General features: G+C 35.2%; 1 protein-coding gene across 5 annotated transcripts in view; it reads left to right on the forward strand.

The window, feature by feature from the left end:
• The window catches only part of LOC551597 (cysteine-rich venom protein), a 114028-nt gene that overhangs the window by 60382 nt on the left and 26829 nt on the right, over nt 1–26817 (forward strand). For 3 of the 5 annotated variants that reach the window (XM_016911319.2, XM_623988.6, XM_016911320.2), the window contains 2 exons: nt 663–711; nt 22954–23056. In XM_016911319.2, coding sequence (XP_016766808.1) covers nt 22975–23056 — 82 coding nt within the window. In that variant the 5' untranslated portion in view covers nt 663–711; nt 22954–22974. The remainder of the gene's footprint in view (nt 1–662; nt 712–22953; nt 23057–26817) is intronic. The other 2 variants (XM_016911321.2, XM_016911322.2) reach the window with 1 other exon arrangement.

Raw genomic sequence — 26817 nt, forward strand, 5'->3', positions numbered from 1 at the left:
ATTTAAAATGATGGAACGATTTATTATTATTATTTTTTTAAATGTTTCAAGAGGAAGAAAGTTCGTTGAAAATCGAATGGAAATTTTTATAATTTTTGCAAAAGTTACGAATTAATTATTTTTGTACTTTGTGTTATGTAATTGTACTGTTGGACGAAAGAAGGATGTTTTTGAGCGAAATAATAATAAAATTTTATCGAGGTAAAAGTTTGGCCAATTCTTCTATTTTTTTGAATATATAGGAATTGATGATTTTCATTCTTTTTCTTTCTTTTTTTACAACAATTTGTATTTCTGTTACACGAATTATTTTATTTATTAAATATATATATTTTGCACGAACGATTGAATTAGAATTAGAATTCATTTTTATTTAAATAATCCTATATTTTGAATGTCATTTATTATTCATATATATAAATATCCAATAAATTTAGGCTCGTTAAAAAAGGTTCATTAGGAAAAATTTAATCAATTAAATAAATCGTCTAACCGAGACAAAACTCAGGTATTAAAGATATTACTTCTTCCGCGTTCATTAAAAAATTACACACACACACGCACGCACACAGAGAACAAATTTAATTTCACCGTCAAATTTAAGTAAATTCTCATACATCATCCACACACGTTTCAATTTCTCTCTTTTCCCCCTGTTACAGTTTTTTCTCCTGCGGTGCCGGAAGAAACGAATTGTCCCACCGATTCCTGGTAAGTTTCTCACCTTTTTCTTTTTCTCTCCCTCCACCAATAATTTTTTTACGAAATCGCGAGATTGGAGGATCGTTAACCCGAGAATATTTTTCTATTTCACTGTTTTTTCTTTTTTTTTTCTTCTCGTCAATAACTCGAGAATCTACTCTCTGGCTACTTTTTTTGTCAAAGATAAATCGAAGAATTTTTTAATCTTTGGTAAGAATTTTGAAGAAGATTCGGCGATCAGAGCGAGTTTCTTTTCTTAAAGAATAAATTGAACGTAGGTTCAAATGAATGAATTTGAAAGATTTATTGAGCATGGATATATTATATATATTACGTATACAATTTTTCTTCATCATTGATACGAAATATTTTAACTAACATTTGAATATCATAATCCAAAAATAGATGAATAAATTTATTTTCATTTAAATATAAATAATATTCATTTCTCGTTCGATTTTATTATCCTATTATACTCTAATATATTCGATTCACATATATCTTAAAATGTCAACGAGTTATCATAAACATAGAATTGTTGTATAACAATTCATAGAATCGAAGATATACGCATAACTGTTTAAATCATTTCTGTAATAAATCATGCTTACGTTACTATATATTAATTCTCTTCGAGTTTCAATCTTCTTAAATTCCCTAACAAAATTCCCAAGCAAGTATTTCTTAAGCGTACAAAATTTCTATTTCCATATTTCATATTTGCGAAAACTCTCCTGCGCAGCTACAACAACAAAAAAAAGAAAAAAAAAATGAGGCTATACAATAAAATTCGACGCACGTTCAATCATATTTTTCAGGAAAATTTCGAAAGGAAATTCGCGCGAACAGTAAGGAAATATTATCGTTCAGACATGATACATGCGCTGATATATTGAATAGTTTATGGAGACAAAATACGCCCCCGTAATAAAGCTTTTCCGTCGAGACGAGAAAAATTCTCGCATTCACAACCGAATGACTGATATCCCTCGTAAATCGATCCTGAGTGATATTCATGATTTTTCTGGGTGACGTAGTTCCACCCTTGTTACGGGTGATAGCCATGCACGGGCCAAGCTTTGCCGCACGAGGGTTTCAAGATTCATCGTTTTATCTCTCTTCAGCGAAGTGAAATATTTATTTTACGAGATAAATGACGAGGGACAAGGAAATTACGAAAAATTACGTGAAATGGCAAAATAATAATAAATATATATATATTTGAAACGCAAGATAAATCGAAGAAGATATCGTAAAAAGTTGAGATAAAGAATTTGTCGATTAATAAATGAAACGTTTGAGTTAGCGAGACCAGTAATTGAAGACGAAAAAATTGCTAAGCAAAATATAAATAAATAGTTGGTTTCGTTGAAAAAGAAAAAAGAAAATTGAATGGAACGTTTGAAAGAAATTGGAGAGAGTTATAAAAAAATTGTTGGCGTTCAGACAAAGAGTTTGTTCGAATGAAAATGAATTTAATAATTAAATAACTAGCGAATAACATTTTACGTGAAATAATATATATATTTTTTGGCACGAATTCTTTCAACGTGATTTTCTTGCTGCGCATATTTTATTACTTGGCTATTTTATTTTCTACAATTTTCCCCCCATATTTGACGTTTCTTCCGCGAGAATGAATAATAAAAGGAGAAAAGTGTCCATTCGATCGAGATACTTTTAAAGAGTCTCTCGTTTCGTTTATCTTTATCGAAGCAACATTTCAAGACTTGTTCGAGTGAAAGATATCGAAAACAATTACACAATTTTTCATCTCAAGAATACGAAATTCTCTCATCTCCCAAATATTTTTATCCCAAACTCATCTCTTCTCATGAAACATAAAATTATCAAACAGAAACGAATAATACGAAATAATACTTTTATCACAAGCTTCCATTTTATCATCGATAAATAAGAAGAGGAAGGAGGAAAAAAAAATTAACCTTTCAATATTTCCTCGATTCACCGATCTCACGAGGTCATCATCACCACCACCATCATCCCTTGGAAAATCACGGGCAAAGGACGACAGAGAGAGAGGGAAAAAGAACACTTCTCTCCCTCGAAGGGAGAAACGACGAACGAAAAACGCATTTGCATTCGGGTCTCTGTGTTTAAACTATCGCAGTGCCGCGTTTATATGGAAATTCCACGAGCGATGAGCCCCACAAAGGTCCCTGGGATCGAATTAAATATCACCGTTGCTCAAAGCTGGAGCTCGAATCGTTTGCCGATGGTTAAATGAAAATATTCCTGGTGGAAACGTGTGTATCTTCCCTTGGCCCTTTCTCGTTCCAACGTTGCCACTCGTTTCATTAAGATCGCCTTTTGCGCTTTTCGACCACGTTCCAACTCCACGTGTTGTTAACTACGTGTATATTCTACACGTTCGACGAAACGCGAGAAGAGGATGACGAAAATGTTTGAAGAGAAGAGATCGTTCAAGTAGATCGTTCAGTTGTTCTGATTTTTTAATCTGACCTAGTTATAGGATTAATTCTTCTTTTTTTAGGGAAGAAAATGATTTTTGATTTATCTTCGAGTTGGAAGAGCGATAAAAAAAGGTGTATCTGAGAGAAATATTCCATTTTTGTTGAAAGGACTGTATCTCTTAGATCGTACAAATAATACATTTTTGAAAATGTCCAAATGTTCCCGAGATATTCCTTGGACGAGATTGAAATCAACATCCGCCTTTCCATCTTTATTATACTTGTAGATGGGTCTATCTCTCTCCAAAACTTTTGATTACTTTTCCAACGAAAAGAAATTGAAACTAACTGGTAATAACAATTGATCCATTGATCCAATTGCGATAAATCGTACACGATTAAGGAATCAACGATAATAGAATTAATGGATGCTCGATCGATCGAAGGCAAGGCGTTAAGGGATATCACGTCATTCAAAATATCTTTGCAAATATTTTATTCAAACACAGCTCGAGACTCGTCACTCGCCCCTTTTCACGAATTCTCACGATGAAACAAGGTTTCATTCGTGTCAAAGGATCGTTTGAACAATTCCCTTCCCTCCCTTATCCCGTCGAAGATCGTGAACGTTAATATTTCATCCCCTCCCCTCCTTCTTTCCCCGTCGCGACGAGGAACCTTGGCTCGTCGCAATATTTAATTTGCCCTTCCCTTTGTAAAGTTGGTCGTCGTCGTCCTTGCTCCACGAAAATTTGCATGTAACGTGCCGCGCCGCGTCTCAACCGTCCACGAGGCCGGCCACGAAAATTCCAAGCTCGAAATTCACCTCACGTATCGCCAAGGCCCGAGCAAAACTTATATTTCTTTCTTTCCTTTTTTCTTCTCTTAATCTTACGCGCGATCCTGTGCGTACCTCATCCCAGAGATTATTTTCTTTCGATAATTTGGTTGTCTCTTGGTTGGAAAAGTTGGATAAATCGAGATGGTTAGGGGTTGTTTTGGAAGATTATATTTTGATGCATTTTATTAGCGTCTTGATTGATTGGACGACGAGGATAGGATCGTTTTTCAAAAATTTACATTTCCAAAAATTTCGTATAATAAAGATTCAACTTTTTCTTTATTACTAAAATACTGAATTTTATATAAAATTAAAGAGCAACTATAGTTGCTTTGCGTAAGACACCACATATTGTGTGTATGACGATTGAAATTATTTATGGAATATCTTCTCTAGAAATATAATTTTTTATTATTTCTTTCTCATATTCTGTAATTTGATTCCAAAGTGTAAATACTCCGTTTCGAGGAAAGTTTCTTTTTCAAAAAAAAAGCAAGCATTCGGATTGCAATGAAGCGTAAACGATCTTTCTCGAGTTCCGTGCACATTTTTGTTGAAATCGTAGCGAAAGTGTATTAAAAATCTTCCTCTATTCTTCCTCTAAATAATCTTGGAAAGAAAGAAACCCATCGTTTCGAATCATATTTTCCACGAGACGCGGATCTAACTTTATTAAATTTCCAACACCTCCGTGAAGTAACTCAACGTACAACGGATTCACTTGTCTCTCGCCAACTTAATATTTTCCCCATTGTCGAGGGTAGTTTCCAAGACGAAACCGCCACCCGTCTCTCTCTCTCTCTCTCTCTCCATCTTCCACATCTCCTCGTCCTCGTCGCGATACCTCGGCCCAATTTACGACGCTTGGGCGAACAGCATCGAGGGTGATTCGAGGGTTGTGTATTCGGGGGAGGTTTAGGTAGAACGCCTCCGTTGAACGGAGCGGTCTCGCATGCGTGCACCACGGAAACATCGTTTAAGCGGAAGCATCCACTAAGCAGGAACTTAGCCGGCACGTCCTCGAGTTTTACCGCGCAACAAGCGCCATCTAATAACCCTGGGAGAGAGAAAGGGGAGGGAGAGTGACATTCTCTTCCTTCGTTAAGTTTGGAATTGTTACTTGAAGTTTGGCTTGGTTGGACGTTTCTAACGAGGATCGAGGTTAATGAAGATTCCTGTTGTATCAGGATTCCTTCCTTTCTTTTTTTTTTTATATAATGGAGAGGGGAGGATTCGAGCAAGTGGATGGGATTTGGTTGTTGCTGTAATTATTTTGCCAATTATTTGTTATTATTGTGGGAGGAAAGGATCGAGATAGAGAATTGAGGAGAATCTTGATCTATTTATTTTCCAATTATTATTGGGTTGGCAACTAAGTAATTGCGGATTTCACTCATCGATATGATCATTCATATCGTGAGATTGCAGAGAAGCTTCATGTATCGCATACATGCATTGAAAACCGCTTAAAACAACTTGGCTATGTTCGAAAACTCGATACATGGGTTCCTCGCGAACTGAAAGAAAAGCATTTAACGCAACGCGTTAACAGCTGCGATTTGCTAAAGAAACGTAATGAAAATGATCCATTTTTAAAACGACTGATAACTGGCGATGAAAAATGGGTTGTTTACGACAATATCAAGCGGAAAAGATGGTGGAGCAGGCCACGTGGACCAGCTCGAACAACATCAAAAGCTGGTATTCGTCGAAAGAAGGTTTTGTTATCAATTTGGTGGGATTACGAAGGAATTGTCTATTTTGAACTCTTACCACCCAACCGAACGATCAATTCTGTTGTCTACATCGAACAACTAACGAAATTAAAGAATGCGGTTGAAGAAAAGCGGCCCGAATTGACAAATCGAAAAGGTGTTGTATTCCATCGTGACGATGCAAGGCCACGCACATCTTTGGTCACTCGGCAAAAATTATTGGAGCTTGGATGCTTTGCCACATCCACCATATAATCCTGACCTTGCACCATCTGATTACTTTTTGTTTCGATCTTTACAAAACTCCTTGAATGGTAAAAATTTCAATAATGATGATGATATCAAATCGTACCTGATTTTTTTGCTAATAAAAACCAAAAGTTTCATGAACGTGAGATTATGATGCTGGCTGAAAGATGGCAAAAGGTCATTGATCAAAATGGGCAACACATTACAGAATAAAGTTATTTAGTTCCATGAAAAAATTGTTTTTGATTTTCTAAAAAAAATCCGCAATTACTTAGTTGCCAACCCAATATTATTATTATTATTGTAGGAGAAGAGGATTGGAAAGGTATAGAGAATTTAGGGAATTTATTTAACATAAGAAGATTTGAATTTCGGCCTAAATTGATTGTTGTGCATGGTAATAATAATTATAGGAAAAAATTTGATAGATAGAGAAGATATTTAATTTAGCGGAGCACGAATATTTTATTCGTATTCGAGGCATTGAGATGATTTACTTTGTCATATTTTGTATATATATATATATATGTTGCAGTGTATATAAAATTCGATCACGAGACAATATGACACGTGACACACGAGAGAATGTTTGTCACCGAGAATACACACGGCGTGTAAGAAACAAAAGTGGAATGGAAGTTTTGATAGCAGTTTGTATCGAGAAAAATGTCCGTGAAATTCCAACATTGTTCTTGCAAGTTAAACAACATTTCTCTCTCTCTCTCTCCTTCTCTCTCTCTCTGATGTTTAAATTTATCGTTACGAAGAGACAGAGGATGCAACGGACTGCATGCATCCTGTTTGGTGTTTCGAGTTCTTTTCGGAATATCGGATAAAGTATGACCGTAGAAATGCATCGTAAGGTTCTTTATATTCCGTTGACGACATTTACAGAGTGGCTCAGCAGTTTTAAGACCCCTTATCGTTGGGTCGAATTGAATAATAAACGGATGTATCGTAGAGGGAATAAATTTTAAAAACTCGAACCTTTTTAATCTCTCTCGTTTCGAAATCATAAAAATATATTTTCAACAAGTACGGTAAATTGGTTAAAGGATGGAAAATTGATACAATTTAATATATATATATATATATATATATATACATATGAAAATGTATTTGCTTTAGAAATTTGTTTCTTCGTACAAAATAACGCAACAAGGGAAGAACAACAGAATTGTTTGATTTCGTTCATACGAACTGAAACATAATATTTCCTTTCATTTCCCCTAGTTATCGCGAATACAAATATTCATTATATTTCTGGAATGTACGTTTATCCGTAAAAATGGTTTATTATTATTATTATTATTACGTTATAAATTTTCAAACGGACAAACATTATTTGTTTATTTTTTCAAACTTCCCTTTCAACCATAACCACTTTTGAAACAGAAACATCCCTTTTCCCGATTGTATTCATTATCAATTCATTATCGATTAATCGAAACACACATTTCAAACGCTTTTTGAAGGCGGAAATATTACGATCCAAAATTCCTTTCCAAAATTCAATTCAACAAAATTGATCGAAACAAAGGAGAACACAGTCGTGTGAAAAGTATTGGATAAATTTACACGCGAAATGAAATGATTTCTAATTTTTGTTATAAAATAAAAAATAAAAATTTTAAAAACAAATAATCTCGCGTTCGATAACCTTTTAAATAAAACTCGCGCGACAGGGATGAAATAAGAGGAATTTAAGTTCGTCTTAAAAAAAAAAAAAAAAAAAAACGAAAGAGAAGTGGAAGAAAGCAGTTGGAGCCGAGTTTCACAATCGATATCGCCCGAAGACGTTTCTTCATCCCCATTGCTTTCGCCTCCATCGTCGAATTATAACTCCATCCACAAATGTTTATCGACGTTGTTTCGGCTAATACAATCGCGAGTTTGTTACGGGGTGAAATCGATGAGAGAGAGGGGGAAGCGAGTGTTGACTTAACGAGTTTTGCCTGTCGCCTTTGTAGTTTCCTGTGTTATAAGTTGTCGGGGAGTTCGCCAAGGTGTAGGAATCCGGAGGGACCGAGATACGTTTGTTTTGTCGAGCACCGGTGCTTCTTTGGTTTCGAGGGACTCTTTGCACGACTTTGTACACCAACTTTGTTCCGCGTGGTGGGAGAAATTTTTGGGAGGGAAGAGAGAGAGAGAGAGAGAGAATAGATTTGGAAAATTGATAAATTTTCAAGAGGTGATAGCTTGAAAGAAATTTGTGAAAAATTGGAAATGTAGAGAAACGTCTAGAATAATTTTGAAGGGGAGAAGAATATAAAAAAATTAAGAAATCGAGAAATTTTGAAAAGAGAAGAAAAATTAGTAAATTTTGAGAAGGAATAGCACAGGAAAATTTGTATCTATGAAAATTTTGAGAAGAAATGGATAAATTTTAAAGAAGGAATGGAATATAAAGAAATTTCTATCTATAATGAAAAATTGAGAAATTTTAAGGAGAAAGTAATAATCGAATAATAGAAATCGATAAATTTTTGAAGAAGAGATGTAAAAAAAAATCGATAAATTCTATACAGATTGAAACAGAATATAATAACAGAGGAGAATTTTGAACAGAAAACACCATTATCGAGATAAATTTGCAATAATTCGTTTATTTAAATAAACCTGGTTCGAAATATAATGCGATATATCATACGACCTCCCCATATTAATAATCATCAGCCATAATATTACCATTCGTGATACCTCTTGCTTTCGCGTTAATTTCTCTCTCGATCGAAGCAATCCTCCCCTTCCTCCTCTCATCTCGGTCGAAAGGAAGCCACGAAACGGTTATACGATGAGAGAGGAGGAGGAGGAAAGCTAGTTTCCGATGCGTCTTCGAGGCCAATCCTGATGGAATTGCGCGTATAACTAATCAGGCTGGAGGCGCGGACGTTCACGTACATACGTACATACGTAAACTGTTCGACAAACAGGGATCCTAGGTTGAATAGGAAATTGCAAGAGAGAAGAAGAGAGAGAGAGGGATGATAGTGTCGCGGACGAAACGAAACAAGAGAAACTCGCAACTGTTGTAATAATACCTTGTGCACAGGAACGTGACTGTTTCAATATGAAAAACAGATTCGCCTCTCGAGTGTTCTTCCGTTTTATTGCGACCTTTCAAACGTTTCTCTTGTTCCGTCGGTGAAGCAAAGAAGAGCCGATTGTTTTTTTTCCTTTTTTTTTTTCTTTTATTTTTTCAACCTGCCTCCCAGCCACGAGAGAACGAAAATTTAGCAATTTCTAGCTTCCGATCACCCCGTATTATTATTATGTCGTTTGGTCGTAGCTAACTAAATTTACTCTACTTGCTTCTTACGCTTTCTATATATATAGGGTGTTCCAAAATTAATGCAAGATTTGAATTAAATACAAAAGAAAGTTTTCAATCTTTAGAAAATTTAGCAATTTCTACTTCTAGCTTCCGATCACCTCGTATTATTATTATCTTGTCCTCCTTGGTCGTAGCTAACTAAATTTACTCTACTTGCTTCTCACGCTTTCTCCAATCTCTCTCTATATATAGGGGGTCCCAAAATAAATTAACGCAAAAGCAAGAGGTATTACGAATGGTAATATTATGGCTGATGATTATTAACGCAAGATTTGAATTAAATATAAAAGAAAGTTTTTAATCTTTAGAAAATTTAGCAATTTCTACTTCTAGCTTTCGATCATCCCGTATTATTATTGTCTCGTCCATTTGGTCATAGCTAACTAAATTTAGTCTACTTGCTTCTTACGCTTTCTCCAATCTATATATATAGGGTGTTCCAAAATTAATGCAAGATTTGAATTAAATACAAAAGAAAGTTTTCAATCTTTAGAAAATTTAGCAATTTCTACTTCTAGCTTCCGATCACCCCGTATTATTATTGTCTTGTCCACTTGGTCGTAGCTAACTAAATTTACTTACTTCTCACGCTTTCTCCAATCTCTATATATAGGGGGTCCCAAAATAAATTAACGCAAAAGCAAGAGGTATTACGAATGGTAATATTATGGCTGATGATTATTAACGCAAGATTTGAATTAAATATAAAAGAAAGTTTTTAATTTTTAGAAAATTTAGCAATTTCTACTTCTAGCTTCCGATTATCTCGTATTATTATTATCTCGTTCTCCTTGATCGTAGCTAACTAAATTTACTCTACTTGCTTCTTACGCTTTCTCCAATCTATATATATAGGGTGTCCCAAAATTAACGCAAGATTTGAATTAAATACAAAAGAAAGTTTTCAATCTTTAGAAAATTTAGCAATTTCTACTTCCAGCTTCCGATCATCCCGTATTATTATTGTCTCGTCCACTTGGTCGTAGCTAACTAAATTTACTCTACTTGCTTCTCACGCTTTCTCCAATCTCTATATATAGGGGGTCCCAAAATAAATTAACGCAAAAGCAAGAGGTATTACGAATGGTAATATTATGGCTGATGATTATTAATCCAAGATTTGAATTAAATATAAAAGAGAGTTTTTAATCTTTAGATATTTATTTTTTAAGTGAATCATAAGTATATAAGATAGAACTGTGTGAACAGTCGAAGTATCTGACATTAACTGGAACATAGGGGTTTCATTTCCTCGACTACATAATGTTGGAATAATCGTCTATGAAGTAGCCCTAATATAATATTGACCGCCATTTAGGCAATTTTCTCTCTCTCTCTCTCTTTCTTTCTTGCTCTCCTCTGATTTTCGTAATATATGTACGCCTTTACACGATTCCACGATTAGTATGAATATTATTGAGATGTAAAGGGTGCCCCAAAATTAATGCAAGATTTGAATTAAATATAAAAGAGAGTTTTTAAAATATTATTTTTGAAATATCGTTCAATAATGAAGACACGTTGTTGTATCGTATAACACTCTAAACTCTCAGCTGTCAAACTGTTCTTTTTTCAGAATTACCAACGACTTAATGCAAAAATGGCGGCAAATTCAAATCTTGCGTTAATTTTGGGACACCCTTTATATATACATTCGTTCGACCATAATTGACGCATTCCAACGTTATTAATTACACTACTGTAACGTCACGATCATCGCGATAATTAACCAGGAGAGGAGGAGAGACGAGACGCATAATTTTTTCCCTCGCAACCGCGTGAAAAGAGGAGAGGGGAGGTGTGGGGCCGAGGGTTAAAGAGAGTCAAAGGTTTTTTAAGCACGTTTTAACGCTGGGTGTCGCAACAGTGAAACAGGTCTGTGCCGGTTATCCTTTACCTTAGCCAGGAATTCGGAATGAATAAAATCCCTTATAAAATGGCGGCCGACCGCGGTTGTCCATGCATACATGCATGCAACGAGAACGTACGAGGTAGGAGAAACCCCCCCCTCGAATTGCTGGCGCGCCGCAAATCTGAAACGAGCCCCTCTTTCTCCCCTCCCTCCTCCCAGGGGATAAACGTTTCCTTCGTTTGCGCGGTTTTTTTCCCCTTCCCCTCCTCTCTCCTCTCCTCCCAATTGCCACTCGGGACTCGGGAACCAATTTCTTGCCAATTTTTTCCCTTCCTTTCTCTCGCCGAAGATAGATGACAAAGACGGTCTCGCCTTTGGAATCGGCCGATATCGGTTATATATTTACAAAAGGAACGTTTAAAACGATGAATTCGATGAATCGAAGGAATATTGGAATTTTAGAGAAAAGGTAGAGAGAGAAGGTATTCGCTTCTTCTTCTTTCTTTCTTTCTTTTTTATCGAAATTATCCGTCGAATAAATAAATCTCATCGATATCGTGTTGATTGGCTTTGATAACGATTAAATCGAAGGAATTTTTGAGAAATAAAAATATTTACTTTTTTTTTTTTATTTGTATTATTCTAGTCGAGTTGCAAAGATATACGATTCTTCGAAATCATCAAGGCATTGGAAGATGAAAATTGCAGAGAATATTAAAAATATTAAAATTCCATTATCCGTTTTAGATTTTCCACGTTTCTTTTCTCATTCTCGAGGAGATAGAAAATATAATTTTGGCTAATTCGAAAGTTCAATTTTAATGGTGACGTTTTCACAAGCAACTCCGTCCCAAAACTTGTTACTTATTCCATCGTGTTGCAAGTTATACAGTTGTACACCTTGCTGGTAATTTCGAATCCCGTCTACGATTTCCTGGACGTCGATATCTGCCGCTATCCCCGAGAAAACGATGAATTTTGACAGCGTTATCGTTGCCACGCGCTGCTCGCATGAACCCACGTGCACGCGTTCCCAATATCGGACAGATAACAAACGGTGGTTTTTGCTTATTTTAACGGACGAATCGGAAGGTTTTTCGCGCGAGGGGACACTCTGTTCCCGGATAACGACGCTTTTTTCCCTCCCCCACCCTTTGACGTATGTATATTCCGTTCAATATCGATTTCGTGCACGCTCCTTTTTTTTCTTTTTTCGAGAAATTATTGTATTCCTATTTTCTTTTTTCTTTTCACTTCTTTTACACCAAATAAATGGTACAAATACGAATAGTAACACGTTTGAACTGTGTTTAAATGAAAGAAATTGTAATTTTGCAAAGGAATTCCATTAACGCGCAAGAGTGAGTCGCCCTACTTGCTTAACGATAATCGTCTTATTTGTCCGAGCCAACGCCGCTCGTTTCGCTTATCTTAGAGCCTAATAAAACTCCATAATTGTTGCAATGGAATAAAATTAAGTCGAGTTAAGTTTTGCGATTCGTATATTTATGAATATTGGCGAGCTCAGTGACATCATGGCGCACATCCGTGTAAGGAAAATTCATTTCCTTTATTAGATTCCTTTTCACCTACTCTTAATTTTTACAAAATTAATGGTGATAAAATAGGAGGCGAAAATTTATCTGGACGATAATACAATCGTCGCCTGAAACGGTGCATGTAACGAGGATACAATTTTTTTTATCGAAAATCAGTTTGAATAGGAGAAAATTTTCCATATTTTTATTTCCATTATTGAATAGGGAAGAACGATCGATAACCACGTGACGAGAGTGCATTCTTAGAAAATGTATTTTGTTACGCAAACACGCATGGTTCAGAGAAGGAACAAGCCTCGTTGGATTAGTTGTTAGACGTTCGAATAACGAGGAATGAAATTCTAGAGAAATATTCATATATTTTAAAATTGTAGTGTAAATTATTAAAATCATAGGGCAAGGTTAGAACGATGGAAATATTTTCGAATAGAGAAAGAAGAAATGTTTCCGCTGATGATACTCATTTTTCACATACACGCAAATACATGGCAAATTTTAATCTTTCAACGGCTACGTTTCTATTCTATTCTTCTCATTGTAACCAGACAGTCATTTCTCAAAAAATTTTTACGCAAATGATAGATTTCTCTACACCTGGTGTCGCCATCTCTTTTGTATTCGAAATATATACAAAAATTATGAGAAAAAAATACTTGTTTATGAGAGAATTTAATCCTTGAAGGATTAATAATATATTGTAAAGATTCCAAGCATTTAAAATTAAACGCTTTGGATATTCAATGCATTGTATTTATATATAATGGAAAAGACGCAAGAATTTTTTTAACGAAATTCTCGAAATTAATCTTACCTTCATTTTTCACCGAAATTGCCATTTACGAGTACTTTATGTACTTTGCCAGGTTTCAATTCATTCTTGACAAGCGTTGGCAACTTCTCCTCATCCATCGTGATCGCGAGGATGGAATCTATAAAGTCCGGGAAATCCATTATCCGATCTTTTGCCAAGTAAAATATTCATCGCGGAACTTGGATCATTTCGAAAGATACACCGAAACCAAGTTGGTCGAAGAGCATCGAATCGGGATGATAAATCCCCACGGATTTTCTTTGACGCCTTTTTCCACCCGTGTATCGATAAATCATTCGGTACAGTTGTTCCGAAAGAGCGCGTCCCGCCCACGTTGTCAGAAAAATATCATCGTCCCCGATTGATTTTTACAAACAAACGAAAAAGGAAAAAAAAAAAATCGATCGATTGATCACCTTTCGCGTCGGTGAATCGGTTTAAAACTAATTTTCTCTTTACCCGTCTCTTCTTTTTCTTTATTTATTGAAATATAAATATTGTGTATCTTTAAATATTAAACTTGGGTAAAAGAAGATTGGAAATTAAATAAATAAATAAATAAATAATTTGGAGATAATTTAAATCAGGCTGTTACGATTAAACGTATATCATTCTTGCATATTCTTGTCGCATTTTTTTCCTCGAGAAAAAAAAAGTAGATAGAGGGGAATGAAAAAGTTGGTCTAGCAACGCATAAATCTCGAGAGAAGGAAACTTGACTGGGTTTTCGCCTGTGTGTTCTAAAAAGTCGAGCAACTGTGAACAAAAGTCGCGTTTCTTCTCTGCAATAATCCATGTGAAGTATCTCGGTGAAGAAAGAGGGAGAGAAGTCAAAGGAATGATCGTGGAACGATACACCTTTCGCAATGTTGTCTTCCTCTTAACTCACGAGTAAGAACGAAATTTTTTCTATCTCGTTCAAAATTCACTTGCAACATCCATTTAGTCACATCGGTTCCAAACTCGCATAAATTTCCACCAATACTTTGCGTCGTACATCTATCTTCACTATATAAAAATATAGAACCCTTCACGAGAATCTGAACACTCATCTCTCCTTCATAAAGAAAAACATAACTTTTTCAAACACCAATCCATCCAATTTTTCTAAACTATTATCCTCTATATTTTACGATAACTAGCTCTTCAAAAAAACTTTTGAAATTTTAATAAACGTTATAAAAATCTAAAGACACCTAAACTAATTTAAATTCATTTCTCTTTAACATAAAAGAAAACTTTGTCGAATCACTCGAGTCCCATGTTTTACATATCTACGAATATTACAAATCCTTTGGAAAACTCGAGAACACGTTCCAGAAAACGATGGCTCTCGAGAAGAAAAAAGGAATAAAAGTAATGCACGCGATCCCTAACGTTGGAACACGAAACTCCACTCTGCCCTCTGGCGGCGGTGGAGTAAATCAAGGAAAAATCAAACGGAAATGCGATCTCTATACTCGTTTCGAGGGGACCCGAACCGGTGTCCGGATGATGTAAAGCGGTCGTCCAGCGCAAAACCCAGGTTATTTCCTCTCTACATATTCATAGCCGCCCCAAGTATTCGATCGTCTCCATCCACGACACGAATTTCAGCGAGAGAAAGATAGATAGATGGATGAATAGAGAGTGGAGCAAGGAAGAAGATAGTCGAAACGAGGATGGTCGCAAGAGAGGAATAAAAGGGAGGTTCTTCGAACGAGTTCGAAGCAGCGAATTAATGGTTTCTGTTGGAGGGGGAAGGGGTTATTTTGGCTCGATATTTTAAAAGTTTCCTGAATAAAGGAAGGGGAAGTTGTGACCATGCTTTCTATCTCTCTACTTACTTTCTAATTTTTCTAGAAAAAGAAAAAAGCTACTTTGACGATGTAATTAATAATTCGAACATCGATCGATTTTCACAAAATTGTTGAAATATTCGAGGTTGGATTACGTTAGACACGTAAGTATATAATAACGGAACGTTTGGCGAATTTGTTCAACCGAGGAAAATCATTGCTCGGAATATATACGTCTTTGCCCGGTATTCCCACGAATGCCTTTGTAATGCGGGGAATAATCTCGATCCCTTTGTCTGAGGAAAGCCAACGGGGGATGAAATCGCGTTTCAGCAACGTCGATTCGGTTATAAAAATGCGAATCATGCGACAAAGGTCTTAATAGACGTTGCCGGCTTTCTTTGACGGATTTTCTCGGGGATCGTTCTTACTTTTCCCTTTCCTCCCCTCTTTTCTCCACACGCTCCCCGTTAAACGAGAGACGTACATTTTCATAATCGTCGAAGAAGTCGATCGAAATTTTTCCTTCGATGAAAAAGCGCAAGCGACACAAACATGCGGTCGGTTTTTGATCCACGATCGAATTTATCAAAAATTAAATGTAATTTAAGAGAAAGTAATCAAAATTCCAAATTTGGAATGGAGTTAAATGGATTGTTTTAATTTTCCTTTTATCGTTCCATTGATACATTTCGTATATTATAATTAAGTTAGAAGGATCGTTCAATTACGAATTGCCTGTATCTCAAGCTAATTTATTACAGGAAATATTGATCCGGCGTTACGTATATATGTAGAAGTTGTTATTGTTTCCTATACCAATACTGATACCGATTGATTAAACAACTGGCTAAACTTGATTGTTAGAAACTAACTTTGCTTATTCTGGCCATTATTTGATTGATTGATAGCCACACGGTTTAATTGGGATGTTAAGGAATAAACTGATTAGCCTTCCACGAAACTTATCCGTTTCTCATATAAATATTATTGATTGACGTGACTGACAGGTGAAGTTTGGATATTTGGAGAAAATGAAAATTTTTATTGGAAAATATCATTGTAACTCATATCGTGTTCTTCAATTTTCGCTCTGGTTTCGAATTTTCGCGGGTTGCCATTTCTTTTCTTGAACGCGATGTCAAATTTAAAGTGAAAACTGGGTCGAAAAGTTTCGATTGCGATCGGGGAAAACAGGTTAATTACTCTGACTTAGTACCTAGTTTTCTTTTTTCTTATCTCGATGGACGACATATTATTCCCATTTAATGGGAATAATATTGAAAATAAAATTGAAAATATGAAAATGAAACTTTGCGAAAAATATTTCTCACTCGATTCCTCAATAATTCTCAAGATTTTCTTTTTCAAAAAGTTACAACGAATCCGTCGGCTCGTACACAGAATCCACATTGAAATTCGCCTGCTGCTTAAAATTTTCGCGCACCGCCTGTGGATGTTTTCGTTTAATTTCGCGAGTGATACTGGGATCCCTCGCTCGTAATAACGCTCAGCGTAATGTAATTTCATTGGAATGTGCGTTGGAATGAAGATTCTTCCTCGTTTGATCGTTTCAATCGTCGAGAAAAAATCGAGAGGATTCCTTTTTTTCTGATCACCGAATGTCCGTAAAGTAAATTTAAAAGAAAAATCTTTTCCACTCACCAGAAATATTGTTTGTATTATATATATTCATAGACTTGCTGTACATTCATACTTTCGCGTAGAAAATTCGTGTTTTGTCGAAACGCGATACCGCATCGATGGCAGTTCCAGTAGTCGAAATCGGTTATAGGCAGACCTGGCTGAGCGCATCCCTGCTTTCACCACTGGAATTCGATATAACGCGAAACTGGCAACGTTTCGGCCACGATTCCTCTCTAAATGATAAAACGAGGTAAATGCATCAAGTGTTTACGTGGTGTCTAATAAATCTCGTTCACTTTGTTTATATAATATTTTCTATATCGTTGTGTGTTTTTGATTATTATTATTATAATCGTTTTTAATCCGAAATTCGAAAGTGTAATCATTTTCTCATCATTCGAGACATGATTTTTCATTAAAATTCGTTATATTTTTTTTTTATATCGCGAAATTTAATTATTCTCATTTGAAGATATCGAATGGAGAAGATTTGCGAAAGATATATGTATTCGTTGTAAAATTTTTAAAAAATTTTTAAATCAAAGTGTGGCTATAAACTTTTTAGAATTTGCTCTCGGTGTTAAATTTCGCAACATTGGAATTTTCCGCGGGGAGCAACAATGGGGAGGAATTTGGAAAATTCGTCTTCGGCTCTATCTCCGTCTACCCTAATTTTCAACCCCGCAACAACTTTACGCATCGAAGCTCTAAAATTCTGAACCTTGCAATCTTGAATGCTCCGCTATGCTCTTCAATTCTAAACTCTACAACCACCGAGTTCTCTAATCTTCCAATTTCACAGTTTCCACCAACTTCTCAAAAACCTGTTTCTCATTCTCGCCAAATATTCCAAACCCAAAAAATCAGTTGCTGTTCAAATCAATGAAATTTCAATGATTAAATTTCGTGTTTTGAACATTTCGAAAATATAAAGAGATGTTAATAGTTTATATGCGATGGTAATAGTCGAGGAAAATTGATCTTTTGTTTTATTATTAAATTTCGAAAGTATTTATGTTATTCCACCTTCGAGATATTGGCGAGATATTATCAAATGCAGAGATCGATAACACGCAGTCATGCTATCTTTCCAAATTACATTCCATAAAAAAAAAAGAATCTTTTTTATGAATTGTTAAATCAATATATTTCATTATACACTTCCGATATAGTAGATCATTACTTTTTTCCAAATATTTTTCCTTCTTCCATATATATATTTCCAAATATTCCTTTTAACAAGTTTTTTTTATAACACTTTTTATTATTACATACTCTCATACGCCATTGCCCTATTTTTTCATTTCGAATATTCTTTTTACAAGTTTTTTTACACACCACTTTTTACATTACATCCATTGCATTCCTATTTTTTCAAATTTCCAAGCACAATATTTCCACTAAATTTTACTGTACCAACATGATTTCACGAACGATACATCTCCCAAACGCAAACAACAAATTTCGAAACAAGAAATCTCCATTTCGAAATGACGAACATTTTCACACCGTCTTTTACTTACAATGCACCATCCACGTGTTATAAACCATTATATTTCAAGCAAACAAAAAAAAAAAAAATAAAAAAAGGAAGAATCAAAAAAAAATCCTTCTTTACAAATTTTCATGACGCTTTTTACGACGCCTCGCCGTCATAAACCGTCGCTCTCAACATCGATACATCACCGATACACACACACACACATGTATCTTACGCACAGTGGCAAGATCAGCCATATCGGTATATGAAATAAAGTCGAGACGCGAAGGTCCTCGAACGTCAAAGATATTTTTCGCTCTCCTCTTACGCTCTCCTCCCCCTCGAACACACGTGCGCTTCCGTTTTCATTCTCTTTTTTCCTCCCCCGAATCCGCTGCCGCCTTTTTCAGCCTTTTTCCGCGCAGACGATAGGCATATAGAGCGAATGCAAAATGGTTTAAGATATATAGAGCAGATATGGGATATGGGGGAGGAGGAAGGTGGTGCCACCTTGCCCACCTCCTTTTTCTATCGGCTTTCTCTGATCGCTCGGGCCTGAAATCGAGACACGATACGGACTCACGAACCATTTGCTCTCCTCGAGTATCGACGATTCCCGTACCAACCCCCTCGCGATACACGTACCTTGAACGATACGTATTTGGCAAAATTTCAAATTCCCCTCTCTTTTACTTCAACGCGAGAGTTTTTCTTCGTCTTTAGTGTTTTAGCTAAATAAGCGGATGAATAACGCTGAAGAGTGTGGAATGTGGAAAGTGGATAAATGTAGATATTGGAGAAAGATGAGTTTTAATAAATATTTGTATAATTCTATATATAATACAATATATATTGTATGTTGACTGTAAACAGTGGATAAACTATTGGAAAAGGATGATTTGAAGAAAGTTGATTAAATTGATATTGGAAAAGGATGAATTTTAATGTTATAAAGTGGAATGTTGAAAAAATGATAAAATTGATATTGGGGAAAGATGAGTTTTAATAAATATATGTAGTATACATATATAATATATATAGAGTTGAATGTAAACAGTGGATGAAATATTGGAAAAGCATGATTTAGAAAGTTGATAAAGGTGATATTGAAAAAAGATGAGTTTTAATTCTATATATAATACAATATATTGTATATTGAGTTGAATGTAAACAGTGGATAAACTATTGGAAAAGGATGATTTGGAAAATTGATTAAGTTGATATTGGGAAAGGATGAATTTTAATGCTATAGAGTTGAATGTAGAAAGATGGTAAAATTGATATTGGGAAAGATGATTTAATAAATATATATAATATATATAATATATATAATATATATATAATATATATATATATATATAGAGTTGAAAAAATGGATAAAATATTGGAGAAGGATGATTTAAGAAAGTTGATAAAGTTGATATTGGGAAAGGATGAATTTTAATGCTATAAAGTTGAATCTAGAAATGTGTAAAAAATGGATAAAGTATTGCAGAAAGATGAGTTTTTCATAGTTTACTTTAATTAATTAATTAGAATAATTAATTAATCAATTAATTACTTATATGTTTGAATGACAATAGAATGATCATTTATTTAAGTTTCAGTTCAAAATTTTATATATATTTATTTGATAATAAATTTTTTTTCTTCAGTATACAGAAAAAACGAGGCAAATTGTTTAAATTATTTCTCGATAGATTCGTGGTGTAATTTTTGGAATATAGTAATATCCATGGTGAAGATTTGAAACTTTTATTTTTACTCCAACATATAATATTAGAGAGACAAATTATTTGATCGAATAAAATTCTCAAATCTGAAATAAATTTACTTCCCATTTTATTCATAATATATAATTAAACCAGAATCTCTTATTCAAAAATTTTCCTTTTAAAAATTATAAATATATCCAATAATTCACAATACTGTATCTATTTACAAAATCAATTTAAAATTATTCTATATAAAAAAAAATTTATTCAACAATTCTCCCCTCCTCCTCCACATTCGAAGCGATATACAATATTTTCTTTCACCAATCGCTGGTTCCAAAGTATCCTTGCATTACCTTTGCTTGCCTCCGAGCAAAGGATCAAATATTCACCCATTCGAAGAATAAAAACGAAACAAACGAGACGCGAAAAAGCGAGCGACAAAATAGACCTCGCTTAACGCGAAAGCGGTTGAAATTTCCGGCTGATCGGGCAAATCCATTTAACAAGGCTGCCTCATTGACGCACAGCTGGAACCGGGCTCATAATCGGCTGATTTTCCGGCTAGATAGCCGTGTCGCCGGCCTGCTGGCTGGTGGAAGACGAGCGGTTAACACGGTCGGATTTCGGTCGGTTTTCGCGCTGTAGGCGATTTCCACGGAACGCCAATCTGTCTTCGTTTGGCGTAGCGTCGCGCGTGGAGCGCGCAACACACCACTCCGGACACGTCGCCTCCGGAGAAATAATGAAATTTCCCGCCGATGCGGCCAATCGTGATTAATGAGGGGCCGCGTTCGAGCGTGAAAATCTCGGATACACGGAGAATAGAAATTGATTTCACAGCACCGCTAATGCGACGAGCAGCTAATTTGCGAAAAGTTTTTTCTCCCCTTCTCGATCTTTCATATTTTTCATATGCATATTTCGAATATACAGTCGAACTTTCGAAATTTCGTGGTTTCTTTAAAATACTCGTCTTAATCTTTGATTATTTCTCATTTAGAGGATTAGGAAGGTATATAGGTTAATATTTATTAATTAAGAGAAGAATAAGCAAGGAAATAACATTTGGAAAATAGACGTGTTAAATTTGGAACAAGCAAATTCTTTATGAAATGGAAGAATAAACGTGTATTACTGACTTTCAGATTATTCGCAGAAAATACGGAATAAAAACAAATTTAAAAAGACGGATCCACGCGTACGATATAAAGACGAGTGCTGAAAAATATTATATATAAGAAATAACTAAGCCAAGCTTAAAAAACCTAACTCAAATCCATTCGTTCCACGGTATTTCGAAAACAAAATCTCAATGTTTCTCATATTTTTCTCTCCAACCCCCTTGAAACTCTTACAACTTGTTCACAATTACCTGGTCGAAATACACGCGATCGTAGAAAGACAGAGAGAATTTCAGGAAGACACGAAAGAGAATCGCGTATAAATCTCTATCTCGTATTTGGATCGCCTTATTTTCTTGCTCTTTTTCCGGCCTCGTGCTTTGGCGGCGCGCACGAGGAGACGAGGCCGGCCCGGAAAAAGGGCCGAGATAAGAAGGGGCCGGTAAGAGGCTTTCTTTAATGAACACCTCGAAAAAAAAAAATATAAGCTCTAGCTCTCGAGACGGGGCAAAGAGAAGCGACGTTCAGAATCCAAAGAAGCTCGCCATTTAGAGAAGATAAATCGAGAGAGAGAGAGAAGAGGGGATAATTAGTTGCGTAATTGGGTGCGAGCTCTTCTTTCTCCCTTCGATCTCGAGTTTAATTTTAGTTATAATAAAGTTCGAGTGAAGAAGTTCGGACTAGGAACTGTGAATTTGAATCTCGTGGTTACCATATCTTTTGGAAAATTCCTCGAACAGGATTAAATCGAGGAGAGTTGTTGATAGTTTGAATCGTGTTGAGAAGAAATGGTGAAGTATATTCGGAAGAGAAATTATTATTTTTGAGACGAGAGTGATTTTGAAGAAGTAATTATATAGGCAATTGAGTGAAATAATCGTGTTAATATAAAATTCTATTCATATTACAATTCCTGGAATCGATGACTTTTCAAAATGGCGATCCATTTAACGCCAGTTTCGAACATTTATCTAGGAATTCGAGGAAAGACAGAAAAAAGGAGCATGATTGAAGGAACGAAATTCCTTGAGGATGAGATCTCCATTTTCCAACGAAAGAAAAAAACGTTTTTTGCATAGCTTAAATTTTACTTGTAAAGAGTATTTCTTCTTTTGGAATAGAAGGGGTATGAAATTTTATTTCGATAAAAACTTGCCTCTCCAAAGCGTTATATCCGCATCTTTTCGAGAAAGTGAATACATATTTTGGCTTTCAAGCTTGCATTCAACATTTCAAGCTAACTGATAACAAACGGTTGGTAAAACGGTTCCAACCTCCGTTGGCCGAATAAAAGATGTTTTGTAAAAAGATAGCGCGCTAAAAGCTCGACATGCAAACAAGATTCATGGCCCTCGTTCGGGGAATAAATCTACGTATTTCCTCGCCCCTTGTATAAAATAATATTGCATTTATACCGGGAAAAATATTATTCGAATTAAAAAACAAGAACGAGATTAACGCGCAAAATTTAATCGTCTCGTTTTTTTTCCCAACGAAACGAACAGTTTATTCGAAAAATAAATAAAAATCATTTAATCAGCAAAGAGAAGAGAAACGTTACCACGTTTCGTCACGTGTTCCATCATCATATTTACGAATTATGAGAATACATCGAGTTAGAGATCTTCGACTTTTAAACACCAATCCTGCTTTGCTTCTTCTTCGCCTCTGTTTTTTTCAATAACGCTTCAATTCGCTCGGTGTGTTCCAGGTGTGTTCGTAATCGGAAATTATGAGGTGGTTCTGGATCATCGTGCTAATAGCCCTGGCGCTGCCAGCAGCCGTGCCACGAAAGACGCATCGCAGCAAACCAAGTAAGTAGAGAACATTTATATCAATCCTTTCGATCCATCTTCTCCCTCTTCACTTCGCTTTGGAATACCTTTGGATCGGTGAAATCTAAACTATCTACCTATTTCGAATTTCTCCCCAATATTTCTTATCCAATCTTTGGAACAACGATAGATAGCTACGCGATATCTGTTGCCGTATTTCGTGGAGGAGGGAGATATTTCGAGAATGGATGGTGAATCGTGACAAGGTTTGAACGTTGACGAGGCATTTCGTATTTTTGACGAATAGAAATGTTTTTCCTCTTCCGCATCGTCGATATTTTTTCCTTTCCTTTTCCTTTTTTTAATATCGTTGGATATGTATTTTTCTAGGGAAAATTCAGAAAAGTTTCGATAACGTCGAATCTTGAACGAGTATTTTATCTTGTTCTTTAATGAAAAAAAAAAAAAAAATAGTGGCCACGTCGTTCCGAATTTTTTTTTCACGATATTCATTCGTGTACATGATAGGTGGAGAGAAGGTTGCACAGGGATTCATTATGCACACCTGTTACCCCAAACTTCGTCGTTTCTAATATTTCGAGGCAAGGGGGAGGGGGAGCAGGAAGTTGATATAAACAAAGGTCAGGGAAATTCGTGGGAAACTGCTTCAGGAATTTTGTAATTTGCGAGTCAAATTTCATTCGAGATTAGGAAGAGAGAGAAAAACGAATGGAAGAAAAGATGAAAAAGAAAGGGTTAATTTTTCTGAGGGATTGCAACTCGTTCGATGAGAACGAAAGAGAAAAAACTTTTCTTCGAATCATCGTTTATTTATTTTAAATATTGGCGAATAAAAATAGAATTAGTCGAAGTAAACTTTGGGGTTGATTTATCGATGTTTAAAAATTGAGATATGAATGGATGGAAATTCTTGGGGAAAAAAGTTAAAAGGAGGATTTAGAAATTGAAATTTCTCCTCTCCCCGTGTTTCTCAAAGGGAAAATTAAAACGTGTAACGAGGGTGATGAAACGAAATGTAATTAAGATCAATATTTTTTTTTTTAAAAATGGAAAAAAAAGAGAAAATACGAAAATTCCAAATTCGTTGGAATTTATATTTTGCCAATATTTTCGATTTTCTTTTTTTTTTTTTTTCATCAAACGTGAATTAAAATATATGAACTCATTCTTTTTTAATTAATTAAAAAGAAGAAAAAATTTAGAAAGAACTTCGCATAAATTCCACGGGAATTTGCAGTGAAAATATTATTTTATTAAGAATTTTCGAAATAAATAACCGACGACAAAAGTCATCGTGTCTTAAACAAAAAGAAAATTAATAAAAATTCCAAAGACATTCAAGATTTCCAATAAACTCTCAAAGAAACAAAAAATAAGAAATCGACGATACAATCTCTCGAATTCCACTTCAACGCACGAGATCCTAAAAATAAAATAAATTACCAAAAAAATTCGATAGAGAAAAAGAAGGGATGAAAAAGGAGAATACCTTGAATCCCAATCAAGATCCCCAATAAATCGATAAAAAAAAAGAATCTCATCCCCAACGAGTAAAAAGAGATTCCACTTCTTCAAAAATACAGATACCAATATACCCTCAAGTACTTCCCCATATTCGCCCCTCCACCCTTGCAACAAGATCGTCTCGAAACTATCCTCCACCTACCAACTTCTTCCAAAGTTTGTTTGTTTCGAACCCTAAGCAGGATCAACCCTCCTCTTCTCCTCGAGGAGATGGAAACCACGATGGCCGCCATTCTTTCTCGTTCGTGAGAGGTTTGGAGGAAGGAGTAGAAGGAGGTCAAGTCTAACCTGGTCCTCCTGGAACGTTAAATTAGGGATGAAGGCAGGGATAATCCCTGCTTGCTAGATTTTATCGAAACACCGCGAGTTGGATAAACATCCGATCGATGAGCCGAGAGATGACGGCTAAGAGAGCGCGATAAATTAGGGATAATAGGTGGGATAGGGATCAATTTACAAGGAGATCAAGAGATTACGCGCCAACGATCGCCTCCTTCGATCTGGATCTGGGACAATGCGCGCATTCGATAATTTGCCATCATTCGCGGGATATTCGAGGATCGATGATTATCGCCTGGCGAGCTTGTCTCTCTCTGTAACGAGATCTCGAGCAGGGGAACAACTCTCGTGGCTTGGGTTAATCGATCTTGTTTCTTGGAATTGTAAAAATGTGAGAATTTTTGCAGAATTTTCTTTAAGAATAGTATTTCAGCAGTATTTAATGATCGTATTCTTAGAATTTCTCATCCTTTCATTTCCCTTATAGCTAAATTTATTTGAGCCTCTGATTTTGATATACCAAAATTTATTAACCTGTTAATAATATCAATGAAGAAGAAACAGACTTCGAGAAGTCCACTTGCAAATGGTTCAATGGAAAAATAATCACAATCGTAATCTTAGAATTTCTTACAGCCTTTCATTTCCCTTATAGCTAAATTTATTTGAACCTCTGACTTTGATACCAAAATTTATTAACCTGTTAAACTAATATTAATTCGAGCGAGAGGAGTAAAGAAGAAATAGGGGGACGTAGAGTCTATTTGCAAATGAATTTAATGGAAAAACAATCGTTGCACGATCGTAATCTTAAAATTTCTCACGATCAACCTTTCACTTCCCTTATAGCTAAATTTATTTGAGCCTCTGTCTTTGGTACACCAAAATTTATTAATCTGTTAAACTAATATTAATTCGAGCGAGAGGAGTGAAGAAGAAACAGGGAAGTATAGGAAAATCCACTTGCAAATGGTTTAATGGAAAAACAATCGTACTCTTAGAATTTCTCATGGTCTCATCTTTTCCCTTACAGTTAAATTTATTTGCTATCTGCCTTTGGTAAAATTTATTAATCTGTTAATATTAATTCGAGTGAAGAAGAAACAGGAGGATGTGGAAAAATCCACTCGCAAATAGTTTAATGAAAAAACAATCGTTACACGTTCTGTACAATCGTAATCTTAAAATTTCTCATGGTCATTTCCCTTATAGCTAAATTTATTTGAGTCTCTATCTTTAATATACCAAAATTTATTAACCTGTTATAATAATATGTAATATTATGTAATATTGTATTATGTAATATTATGTAATATTAATTCGACTGCGAGCCAGAGAAGTGAAGAAAAAAGAAGGGGGGCGTGGAGAAGTTCACTCGCAAATGGTTTAATAGAAAAATAATCGTTGCACGATCATAATCTTAGAATTTTTCACGGTCAATCTTTCATTTCCTTTATAGCTAAATTTATTTGAGCCTCTGTCTTTGGTAGACTAAATTTTATTAACTTGTTAACTAATAATATTAATTTCACTGCGAGCCAGGAATAAAGAAGAAACAAAGGGGTTTCGAGAACTTCACTTGCAAATGGTTTAATGGAAAAACAATCGTTGCACCATCGTAATCTTAGAATTTCTCATGATCAGCCTTTCATTTCCCTTATAGCTAAATTTATTTGAGTCTCTATCTTTAATATATCAAAATTTATTAACCTGTTAATATTAATTCGACTACGAGCCAGAGAAGTGAAGAAAAAAGAAGGAAAGTGTGGAGAAGTCCACTCGCAAATAGTTTAATAGAAAAACAATCGTAATCTTAAAATTTCTCACAATCAGCCTTTCATTTCCCTTATATAGCTAAATTTATTCGAGCCTCTGTTTTTGGTGCAGTGAAGAAGAAACAGGGGGGCGTGGAGAAATCCACTTTAAATGGTTTAATGTAAAAACAATCGAAACCGGTCTCATAATTTTTTGCCTCT

This window comes from Apis mellifera, linkage group LG3, assembly GCF_003254395.2.
Source record: "Apis mellifera strain DH4 linkage group LG3, Amel_HAv3.1, whole genome shotgun sequence".
NCBI lineage: Eukaryota > Metazoa > Arthropoda > Insecta > Hymenoptera > Apidae > Apis > Apis mellifera.